The sequence below is a fragment of the Zingiber officinale genome, chromosome 5A (assembly GCF_018446385.1).
Source record: "Zingiber officinale cultivar Zhangliang chromosome 5A, Zo_v1.1, whole genome shotgun sequence".
Lineage (NCBI taxonomy): Eukaryota > Viridiplantae > Streptophyta > Magnoliopsida > Zingiberales > Zingiberaceae > Zingiber > Zingiber officinale.
The window spans coordinates 87,267,097-87,279,571 of NC_055994.1; the positions used below are offsets into that span (position 1 = coordinate 87,267,097).

The 12,475-nt window shown below is 39.4% G+C and overlaps 2 protein-coding genes across 5 annotated transcripts; one reads left to right on the top strand and one right to left on the bottom strand.

Moving 5' to 3' along the window:
* The first annotated feature begins 4,365 nt into the window (after positions 1–4,365).
* Positions 4,366–5,929, top strand: LOC121980863 (probable auxin efflux carrier component 5b). Its single transcript, XM_042533117.1, has 5 exons — positions 4,366–5,054; positions 5,174–5,259; positions 5,331–5,488; positions 5,572–5,648; positions 5,747–5,929. Exons 1-5 carry the CDS (start codon positions 4,405–4,407, stop codon positions 5,814–5,816), a joined length of 1,041 nt encoding a protein of 346 aa, XP_042389051.1. The 5' UTR covers positions 4,366–4,404; the 3' UTR covers positions 5,817–5,929.
* Positions 5,890–9,445, bottom strand: LOC121980864 (E3 ubiquitin-protein ligase RNF4-like). Of its 4 annotated transcripts, none has more exons than XM_042533120.1 (4): positions 9,144–9,445; positions 8,992–9,043; positions 7,700–8,056; positions 5,890–6,361 (listed from the first exon to the last, which is right to left on the bottom strand). In XM_042533120.1, exons 3-4 carry the CDS (start codon positions 8,039–8,041, stop codon positions 6,095–6,097), a joined length of 609 nt encoding a protein of 202 aa, XP_042389054.1. In that variant the 5' UTR covers positions 8,042–8,056; positions 8,992–9,043; positions 9,144–9,445; the 3' UTR covers positions 5,890–6,094. The 4 variants fall into 4 exon arrangements, with proteins under 4 accessions (XP_042389054.1, XP_042389052.1, XP_042389053.1 ...); XM_042533118.1 differs by having other exon boundaries at positions 8,971–9,043; XM_042533119.1 differs by having other exon boundaries at positions 7,700–8,059; positions 8,971–9,043.
* Positions 9,446–12,475: the final 3,030 nt, after the last annotated feature.

Here is a 12,475-nt window from a genome sequence, read left to right on the forward strand (position 1 = left end):
TCTGTTTTATAAGTTCTAAATGCCTCTAGGGCTTCGTCTTTACTTCTTAAAAGAAAGACATAACAGAACTTTGTGCAGTCATCGATAAAAGTAATAAAATACTTTTTACCTCCTCTAGTTTGCACAAATTTCAAGTCGCATAGATCACTATGTATTAACTCTAGAGGAGTCGTTGACCTTTCCACCGAATGAAAAGGTAGTTTCGTCATTTTTGCTTCCACGCACACTTCACATTTGTGTGTTCCGTCAACATTGACGTTTGGTAATAAATTTAATTTGACGAGACGTTTAAGAGTATTATTATGCATATGTCCGAGTCGATCATGCCACAAATTAAAACACTCAACAACATAGCTAGAAGCATTAATTTTATTACCATCAATATTTCGGAGTACAGGCATTACAACCATTTTGAATAGACCCTTTTCTAGGTACCCCTTTCCTACGAAGATATTATTCTTCGTAAGTACAAAGTTGTCTGACTGGAACACTAGCCTAAATCCGGCCTTAACTAGTGCCGCTCCAGAAACTAGGTTCTTACAGATGTCGGGAACATGGAGTACATCAATGAGTGTTAGCTCCTTTCCGGACGTCATCTTCAGAACAACTTTTCCGAGTCCGACAATTGGCGACGTCGTGGAATTACCCATATAGAGCTTCCTGCCATTTATCGGAGTATACTTGGAGAACATCGCCTTATCGGAACAGATATGACGAGTTGCTCCAGTATCAATGAACCACTGCTTCGGGTTGGTATCCACCAAGTTGGCTTCAAATACAACCGCAGTGAGATCCAAGTCCTCAAGAGAGGTTGCGACGTGGTTCGCAGCATCCTTTGGCCCCTTGGTTGGCTTCTTCGGGCGTCTGCAGTCCTTGGACAGGTGTCCTGCCTTTCCACAGTTGTAGCAGGATCCCTTGAACTTCTTCGCTTGTGCCTTCTTCTTGAACTGTTTCGGCTTTTTAGCGTTCGGCTCGACCAGGTTGGACATATCGTCTATAGTCCGCTTGGTTCCTCTGCAGTCGGATAACTTTCGATTATCCTCCTCTATTCGTAGCCTCAGGATCAGGTCTTGCAGCCCTATCTCCTTTTGCTTATGCTTTAGGTAATTCTTGAAATCCTTCCATGACGGAGGGAGCTTCTCAATTACCGCAGCAACTGCGAATGACTCGTTCAGCTTCATTCCTTCGGCGTCCAGATCATGCAGTATTAATTGCATATCTTGGACTTGAGATGAGACGCTCTTTGAGTCCACCATCTTGAAATCCAGAAACCGGCCGACGATGAATTTCTTCAGTCCGGCATTTTCGGTCTTGTATTTCTTCTCAAGCGATTCCCACAAAGATTTCGCTGTCTCCAATGAACAATACACGTTATACAACGTGTTGTCCAAGGCGTTGAGAATGTAGTTGCGACACAGAAAATCTCCGTGCGTCCACGTATCGCAAGCAGCCTTGCTACCGTCCGTAGCGACTGGCGGGTCTTCACGCAAAAATCGTACAAGGTTTAGCGTTGTTAAGTAGAACAGCATCTTCTGCTGCCATCTTTTGAAGTCGGCTCCGGTGAATTTCTCCGGCTTTTCTCCGTGCGGAATGGATGTCGGAACGGCCGTCGGAACGACCATCGGAACAGCGGTCGGAATGGCGGTTGGAACGTCGTTGGTAGCCATATCAGTTTGTATGGAATATCGTTTACGACTGTTGTTTCCGGTAAATTCCGGAGTATGCAAACTGATCGTCGAGGCTAGTGTTCGACACTATCTCCGTAAACGATATTGCTCCGCTACGGTGCTTAACGGATTGTTGCAATTCGTTCCCAAGATACAACGACGACAATCGTCTCGGAATCGTAGCACTCCGACTTCCGAGACCAGCGAACCTTCTCGTAGGCTTCTTGGACTCTTGAATGCACAAGATGAGTGAGTGAATACTTGAGGAAGAGAAGATTAAGTTGAGTGATTTGATTCCAATCTGGAGGGTTCTATTTATACAGAAGGAAGAGGCTTTAGGGAGGGGTGTGACCTTTGGGTGGATTAATCTGGGCCGTCCGGACTGAAGAGTTATAACCCTTCACATAGCCCCTTTAATCTCATCCATCAGATCTAAGAGTTGTGACCCTCAGATCTATCAGCCATCGGATCTGGATCCATTGATCCGATGCTTCAGATCATGTCTCATCCCAAGCCGTCAGATCGTGACTCATTGTGATCCAACGCTCTAGATCGCATCACAAGCGATCCACCATACTTCTTTGATCAACGTTGATCAACGGCTGCCATCCGTTCGCCCAACCAACTGTCCAGTCATCTCCCTTTGCCCACGAGGATGCCACATAGGCACTGCCATGTCAGGTACTAGCCTGACACGTCACCCGAGTGCCATGTATGCACTGCAATGTCACCTGGAGCATAAATTTAAGCTCCTCGCGAAGTGCGAAGTGCAAAGTGCGCCTACAAAGCGCCCATTGCGCACGTGGCGGGTGGCGGGCTCACAGGTGCGAGCACCTGCTCGCCCTTGAGCAAAGAGTACCTGGTACTTTTCTGAGTTAACTCCAATAACTCAACATCATTAATAAGTAAGGAATGCACATCGGAAATTTCCGATGTGGGACTATTCTCCCTTGCATTTCCTTAATAAATAACCAACGTTATTTTGGGCCGACTTTGAACATTAATTTCTCATTCACCCTTAATCGGTTTTGAGCAAATTAATAGTCTAAATCTATCTACGCGAAACATAGATTTCAATTTTGAAGTCAATTACGACTTTCAACAATTGATGGCTTCCGATTTTTCCTCCTCAAAATCGTATTGGTCCATTTAGGCCCCAATATCCAACAAAACACACATAGTTAGATGTGTTTGATTTATTTCTATAAATTTAAAAATTATTTTTAAATTATCATTTTCAAATTCACAATTCAAATACTATGTTTTTCTATCATTCTCAAATTCATCAACCAAACACCCTCTAAAACTTAAATAAAAAGTTTGATTTGGTCCAAACTTAAACATCTCTTAGTTCATTTTTAAAATATATTTCTTTTGTCTCTCTGTTTATTCTTGACTGGATTTCCGATTCTATATGTTTATGCCTACTCTGATTATTCTATATTTCACAAAAGTTTAAAGTGAAATAATACATGAATCATCAAATACAACTACCATCGAATTATATTTGACATTTTACTTAATCACATAAGTTTCAATATTACTACTCAAATTACAATCTCCACGTTTGGTACAGTAAGTATCTATATAGATAGTTGTTCTATATTACTCAAATTACATATCCAACTTTTATAATATCAAAATCATGTATCATATTCTCGAAAGACCCCTCCTAGTTCTCCATAGGTTTAGCAAGTTTTGTTCCACTTCAAATCAAAATTTATATACAAAACCTCTTATGCCCTCCAATCTAAGCTTGATAGTGTAAATAGAGAACAATGAATTAAATTGAGAGCACGTCTTGAATTTTTTTACCCTATCAACTTAAAAATTCACTATTTTTAATTTATATAATTCATTATTTTTAATTTATATTATCGAATTTAAATATGAGAGCATATATATTAAGGAGATTTTTAACCGTATATTTCTGAGTTTTCTATGTCAATGAATTGACTAATTGATGGATAGCCGTTCAAAATTTTGAAAGTTTGATATTTTCAAAAAAGGAATCCTAAACTCTATTAATAATGTTGGTTAGTGAGTATTATTATTTTAGATCTTATAATGAATTTGTAGAAATTTTTAATAATGTTGGTTAGTGAGTATTATTATTTTAGATCTTATAATGAATTTGTAGAAATTTTATCGAGTCTTTATAAGTTTACAAATTCATTATTCTCAATTTATACTATTAAATTCAAATTTGATAGCATAAATATATTAAGAAGGTTTTAATGAGTACATTAATTTTGATTTAAAGTAATTTAGAATTTTTTAAATCAATTTAAGAAGAAATTGATAAATAAATCTAAAGAGAAAGAAGAGAGATATTTCAACAATATGATACATTTAAATATTATAAAAATTGAGCATGTGATTTGATAACATCTTTAGTAAAATGCTGAATTATATTGATAGACATTGTTAAATTGTATTAAAAATACTACTAAATTCTATTAAATATACTAAATTACCTTAGAAAATGATCTGAAATGTTTTGTTCACTAATATAGAATTATATTTTAAATATTAAATAAAGTTTTAAAAAAATAATACTATATTTTGTTGTAATTTTAATTTCAGAGCATTGAATTAGTATAGTTGGTAATATTTATAATGCGAAGGGGGTAAATGCCATACCCTGTTATATAAATCTCCAGCCAGAGACCATGACGACAACGCATTGATTGCCGGAGGTGAAACACAGAGCACAGTGAGCGAGGAAGAAGCCATAATGATCCGATGGGGCGACGTCTACAAGGTGGTGGAAGCGATGGCACCGCTCTACGTGGCGCTGGGGCTGGGCTACGCCTCCGTCCGACGGTGGCGGTTCTTCACGGCGGATCAGTGCGAGGCGGTCCACCGTCTCGTCGTCTACTTCGTCGTCCCCTTCTTCTCCTTCCGGTTCACCGCCGGCATCGATCCTTTCGCCCTCAGAGTAAGCGTCCTGGCGGCTGACGCGCTCACCAAGCTGCTGATGGCGGCTCTGCTCGCCGCATGGCACCGGTGGGGCTCCTGCAGCGCCGGCTGGGTGCTCACCGTGTTCTCGCTGGCGCAGCTGACGAACACGCTCGTGGTGGGGGCGCCGATGCTGGAGGCGATGTACGGGCGGTGGGCGCAGGACGTGGTGGTGCAGATCTCGGTGGCGCAGGGGGTGGTGTATTTTCCCGCGGTTCTGTTCATGCTGGAGATGATCAAGGTCAGGCCCGGAGGCGGCGAAGGTAAAGGCTGCGAGGCGGAGGGAGGCGGAGGCAGTGAAGAAGGGAATGAAGACGGCGGAAGATGCCGGTGGTCGCCGGTGTTGGTTGTGCTGAGGAAGCTGGCGGTGAACCCCAACGTCTACGCCAGTGTTCTCGGCCTCGCTTGGTCTTTCCTTGCGAAGCGGTAATAATACTAAATTTAGTGGTCAATCTCATATTTTTTTTATTTTTTATTCTTTAAAAAAAAGTTTATATATATATATATATATATATATTAATTATTTTATTTTATTTTACAATTAGGTGGAATTTGGTAATGCCAGGGATCATACAAGGTTCAGTGTTGGTGATGGCCAACGCAGGAACAGGAATGTCCATGTTTAGCTTAGGTACTAAACACATAATTAAGACATCTTAATAACATACTAATTAGTTCATTAACTGGCTCTAATCTTCTCAGGCTTGTTCACGGCACTGCAAGAGAAGGTGATTATGTGTGGCTTAAAACAGGCTACTCTGGGAATGTTTCTCAAGTTCATCGCTGGGCCGGCGGCTGGAGCTGTAGGAGCCCTTGTTCTTCAGCTCAGAGGGGATCTCCTCAGGGTGGCCATCATACAGGTAACTTAACTTTAGGGTTTCTGGAACTGAAAAATAAATGAGTTTTTTGTTTCAAAATGAATAATTTGTGCCTGCCTTTGTAGAATGCACTGCCTCAAGCTATCTCCTCCTTTGTTTATGCAAGAGAATATGGAGTGCATCCAGATGTACTTTGCACAGGGTAAGTGAAACAGAAGATTAAATCCTACTAATAATAATAATTAGAAGAGATTTAATTGTAGAAAAAAAAACCTAATTTGATGTTTTTTCTTTTTGCAGAGTGATATTTGGAACAGTAATGTCATTACCAGTGTTGGTGGCATATTATGTTGTATTAGGTTTATTATGATAAATTCAACTTGCAAACCTCTGTTTAACTTCCTCTTCTCTTCTCACCATAGTGATTAACAACACATTAAGGCTTATAAAATAACAAGTTTTATTTGATCAACAGTTTATGAATGCTGATCGTTTTCATAGAGGTGAAATAACTATGGATAATGAAACCAACTACAGACTGATGGATTCTGAAAACCCTACTTTTAATCTGGTAAACAAGAAAATTCTTAGAAAGATGAAAGTATGGTGAGGCCAACTTCGGTTGTTTCTGATGTGCAATCATGCATGTCAATTGGATGATCTTGCGGGAAGGTAAATAAGATGAACATCGGTCACTTTCAGTTTCTTTGTGCACGTTGGGCATTTCTTCCGATCCTGAATGAAGGCTTTTATGCATCTTAGGCAGAAGATATGGCCGCAGGTCGTTGTTGAAGGCTGAAACAATGGGTTCGTGCAAATCGGGCAGTACACAGCCGTTTGCGTTGTGTTTGTGGATGCGGTGGCACTTGTGCTTGGGGCTCCAGACTGCCTTCCAGATGCCATCTGATTCTTCCTCTGCATTTTACAAGAAGACGAATTTGAATCTTAAGAAAAAAAAAAATAGAAAGTGAGTGAAAAACAACTACTAAAACAAGACCAGTACAAAAGAATGATGAAGAGTATCTCAAGAATTAAAGAACAAGAGAAGATATATAACCTGGAAATCAGCAGTCAAACTTACGAGAAACTATCACACTAAATCAAAAAGAATTCTGGAATTACTTATCAACTATTAGAGAAGAAGCTGTAATATTAGAGTTCTATGGAGCATTTCAAGATTAAGAACATGAAGAATGCATAACCTGGAAATCAGACTATCACACAATCAAAAAGAGTTCTGAATTCACTATATGGTTGGCCACCCTAACACAATTCTTTATATAGGCACTACCTTCTCATCCAAACTTTTTAGGGACCAGGACCTTTGACCCTTGGACTCTAAACAAACAAAATATGATCTCAACTTGTATTATTTACTTAAACAAGTAATCTTGGTGCTGTAAGCAATATACCTATTGTGCTTCAGAACAAACTAAACATAAACCAACTGCCAATTATGTGTTACTTAACCATGTGACATTGGGAATCAAACAAGCAAAAACACCAAATGGAATAGCTACCACTTGGAGTATTCAGTTTGAACATACAAAACTAGTAACTCTTATACATGAAAGCAATGTACCGATTCAGCTTCCAAACAAACTAAATACAAACCAACTGCTAATTATGTTAACAAGGTATAATATTGGGGACCAAGCTAAATACAAACCAACTGCTAATTATCTTAACAAGGTATAAGGACCAAGCGGTCAAAACCTTTTGGAATCTTTGCACTTATACTAATCCCTTCAGCTTTTAGACATCAGATTAGTAACTTTGACAAATATAGTTCTAACCACAAAAATTACAATGTGGGGGGCATCTGCAACATATGTCCTTGAAAACAAACTGATAAGAGAATGAACTCAATCGATTTCCTCTGTAAAGAATTCTCTGAATATTTTGTTTGACATCATAGAATGTCCCTGAAAATTGTATTGACCTTAGGATCTCAAACCACTTGATAATTGATAAGGCTAGAATCTGACGATTATTTCATGTGAGTTATCCTTTCCTCAAATAGTAAATAAATGGTGACTGACATGGGCCCATGACAATGACAAAAATCCCTAAATCATTGATAAAAGTAGCAAGATTATGAAACCATCGTCATGGGCAAAGCTTATCGTTGTGTGTCAACCTGCGTAAGAAATAAGTTCAAGATGTGATACAAGGGAAGGACAAAGCTTAGTATCCTTTGGAAATTAAGCACCTCCTCCAACAGAAATATAAAAATGTCGAGAAACTAAGCACCTTTGGAAATTCACATGGAGAATTGAGTACTGTAACACCATCATCCACTGATTTACATAGTTGTGTTGTTGATCTTGCCACTTGATCAACAACACAACTATGTAAGCAGTCACTTGCCAATGTGGAATTCTTTTCCTGCCATCCAGTAGCATAATTCTGCTGAGAACCACTGGAAAAAGATGTTTTTGAAGGAAACGGGTGTTTGCAATCAGGGGTCTCCTCATGCAGCAGGTTCTCTACTTTTGTAGAATACTTGAGATCTAAATTAAGATCCCGTTTATCATCAGAAGCATTCTTCTTGCGTCTCTTTGTTATTTGCATTGACAGACCAATAGTGTTCATCTATGCAACAACAAGCTGCTTCATCAACAAGAAAAACCTATTTCACTAAGGGAAATAGACCAAAGAAATGACTCCACAATATATTTTTAAAACATAAAAAACTAAAAAAGTAAAAGGGGAAAAAATCATTTTTTTTTAATGTTTTTTCATTTGAAGCTAGAAAATGATATGTTTGTGACTACAACGATTTTGTATGTGTCACTATAAATGTTTAAATTTTTTCATACAAAGATTTTGTATTTTCGCTATCAATGTTCAAAATATTTTCACATGATAACTAACAGCATTTATCTGATAAAATATTGTTAATTATCGTTTATGATTTATAATATATCTTAAAATTTTGCAATACCTACAATACACTTTAAATTTGTGAGATTAAAGTTTCTTCGGATTATTTTAAAGGGAAATTTCAATTTTCTGTCACAGTTAACCCCAAAAAATATCTCCTAAAATTTCATTGTTGCCCGAAAACCCCCCTCAAAGAAAGCAAACTCATGGGTGCATTTGTGGCAACACTAAAGATCTTAAAGGTGTTTTTGTAAAGAAATGGTAAGTTTCATAGGCAATCTGACAATAAGTGCAAAGAAAAATTCTCCCTTTTTATCTTGATGTCAGTTGGAGTTATATACAAAAGAATGTTACTCTAATGACACTTATTTCTATATATTTCTATGTTGTAATTTTTTCATCTATGAAACTCCCGATAATAATTGTTAATTATGATTACTGAAAAAATATATAAAATTAAGTTTCTACTACCAAAAGAAGGTCCAATGCATACACGTTTATGCTTATTTCAAATACACAATTGGTGGCTAGGGTTCGTGCTAGTAGTTAACTAGTAAATAGAATCACATACTTGCGGGAATTTGTAGGAAATAAATGCTAAAATGACTTTGAAGGGGCACATATGAAAAATTCCATACATTGTTAACGAGATAACTCACTGTCACCAAGAACGATAAGCCAGATCTAGGGAGATTAATGGAAACTTCAAACCTGAAAGAAAACAAGACCAATGTACAAATTTCAAACCTTGAACGGCGAGAACAGCGACGATTTCAAGAAAGAAGAGAGAAGACAAACATTGAGATCGAACCTGGTAGCCAAGCCTCTTGGTTTTACTCGAAACAATGTCCTTGCGTCCTGGGCAGCTAGGGTTTTAGAGAAGGATCTGGATCTTTAGAGTCGTCGGCCGCGAAGTACATGAACGTGAGAAAGGGAAGACGGGAAAGCGGATCGACAACTTTTTCCTCTCGATCGCCTGCGACATCGCCAGCTATAGTGATGGAGCGAGCGGGCGGGAGGCGGCCGTATCGCTTTCGCCTGAGGCGGTCTGCGGAGCGAATAGATCAACGATCCAGCATCGGCTTGTTTGGCGGCGGCATTCGGGACGCGGGACCAGCAGCTCGAGTTATACGCTCGTATAATGAGCGGTGGATGGAGTCGAAAACGCCTATATCCAGAGGTCGTGACATGGTTTTATTTTCTTAATTTGAAAACCATTTTGCATGAAATCCAAAATCCAAGATAAGAACAGCTGTTTTCCTGGACCAATTTAATAGAAAATCTAATTTTCAACTGTACCAATAGATTAAAAATGAAAAAAAATATATAATTATTCCTCACGCACAATCAGACTTGATTAAAATATACCAAAAGAATATGTCATTTCAGATGTGGTAATTGGTCGGGTTCGGATCGAATTTTATATCCTTCGTTTTTATATCTATCGGATATAAAATTTTCGATGGATATACTCGTACCCATTAAATGATCGAATATCTTCATAATTTTTTTTTTCCTATACAACTATTATCATTCAACAAAAATATATTAAAATTAACAATATATATATATAATTAAAAAATAGATTAAACATATATATAGTCTCCTCCTAATATCAACAAAAATAGTAAGTTGATTTTGGAAAAAGAAAATTTTCTTTAATATATGTATATATATTATTTAATCGAGTATTCGGATCGGGTATCGGATATTGATAGTCTTTTCATATCCTCTTCCATTTGGATCGGATGTCGAATTCTTCATCAAATTCAGATGAAATTGTCATCCCTAGGTGTGACAAAGTTGTACCTGAATGATATTTGATCAAAATTTTCAAGTAGGTATCCATATGAATTTATGAGCTTCTCTGCACACAACGATATTTGTGGTTTACCAACTGATCTTGACCGTGAGTAAATCATCAGTTGACTTTGTTGTCAATTGGGATCATGAGGATAATAATATGATTTTAGAAGTCTAGATGAGAGCAAATAGATGACAGCAAATAAGAAGAAAGAGGTTAAATGATAGTTAGGGATTCTTCGATGATCCTGTCTGAGCGTTAAGTTGATAGATATTAGGGATATGGTATTCTCCATTGTCTCTGACTGGTGGTGTGGATCTCCAGCGGACCTGCAAAGAAGTCGAGCCGGGAGGGATTTTCCGGCGACGACCCTCCGACGCTCAAGTCAGGCAGCGAAAAAGAAGAAGAACAAGATAACGTTACTATGGCTACAGTGATGAGAAATCGCATATCTCCGTCGAAGTCTGAGGGTCTTTATATAGGACGCCGGGGAGGCACGGGCACGTTTCTCGATGCATACACGCTTTCCCAAACATACCTCTGTAGGGTTGTGTCAGAAAAGCATATCTGACGTCATTCCGTAATCGTCCGAGCATATCTCTGACGTGACAGTGGAAACTTCTACCGTACGATACTCTGTCCGCTCCGGCCGCCGACCGTGCTGCTTGTCGGCGGCAGGTGTCTCGAGGATAATGTTACCAGCTGTCCCTTTGCGCCACTTGCCTGCTCCCGGGCCGAGCGGGAAAACCGCTCGGGGCTCATGGCCTCCGGGAGTGCTCCTGTACCGGGCGGGGTAGCCCTGCCCCTGTGCTCGGATGGGATTGCGCCTTATCGTCCTGTGGCTCGGCCGAGCGGCATGTCCGCTCGGCCTAGAGACTCTTTTACCTTGAGCATCGGAAACCCGTCCTATGGTCGGGTTGTCTTTCGTCCGGCCCGCCTGGGAGACCCGGGTCGGGTGCCCGGTCAGCCGAATGTCCGGCGATGGCATGCCAATCCGCTCGGCACGACCTTGGTGTTGGCCCTTTTGACCATTGACCTCCACATGTCGTTGATCCCCCGTTATCGATGGTCCCTCATCCTTATTACCGAATCATTCGGTATAGTCATTCCGATACTCAAGTTAAAAAATGAAAAAAAAAAATGAGTATTATGATTTTGATGTACATATGTGTGTATGTATCTTAGATGCTAGAAATAATTACCTTCTATAGGGAGATAAGAAACTTTTTCCTTCTGTTCTGATTTTCACGTTATTATTATTTAACTTCTTAAATAATTAAGACTTATTCATATCGCTATCTTTTTCTTGAAATAATTTAAGATTTGTACGATGATTTTTTTTCCTGAAATAATCTGAGATTTACACGACAGTTATCCTTTTCATGAAATAGTCATGTATTCCGAGTTGAGTCTGTTGGGTCACTTTAGAGCTAGAGGGGAGGGTGAATAGCTTGTCTCGCTCGTTCGCTTGCTTCGTATATGTTGGTTTACAATGGATAGAATAGAAGTCAAGCTCTCCAATGCTAACACATATATTTACTTGGTATCCACCTTAAGAAGAGGTGACTAATCTAAGGATCCACACACTGAGCACACCCTCCAATAAGAAAATAACTTCTTCTCGGAACAACCGGAAGCGGAGAAATCTCGTACAACACTCACATAACAAGATACAACTCAAAGCAAGAAATAAATACAGAAATACAAAAGAAAATCTTTTCTTGCTTGATCTTGTGTAGCTTGAGGATGCCTCTTGACTCTTGGCAGTGCAGCAACACTTGCCCCAAGAATGCTTCAAGAACTGACGATGATGAGTGTGAAGAAGCGAAGAAGAACTCGTGTAAGCGCTGTCTCATTTGAACATGTTGTCGCCTTTATTTTCCATAACTTAGGGCTCCCAATCGATTGTGTCTTCTCCCAATCAATTGCCACGTCAGATCCCAGCCGTCCAAAACCTGCATCCTGTGCAACGGTCATATCTCAATCGATTAACCAATCAATTGGGAAGACTTGAATCGATCGACTGATCGATTCAGAGCACCTCTATGCTCTCGCTGGAAAAGTCCTGAATTGATTGACCGATCGATTCAGGTTTCCTCGTATTCTTGCTATAAATCCAGCCCCAATCGATCGACTGATCGATTGGCATGACACAATCAATCGATTGGGAACCTCTCTATGCTCCTGAGAAGGTCTCCCCAATCGATCGGTTGATCGATTGGGTTGCTTTCACTCGCAGCACACTCCCAATCGATCGCTTGATCGATTGAGCTCTGATTCAATCGATCACCTGATCAATTGACCAATCCTAAGTTGCCTGACTCAAGTTTGGGTTCCCA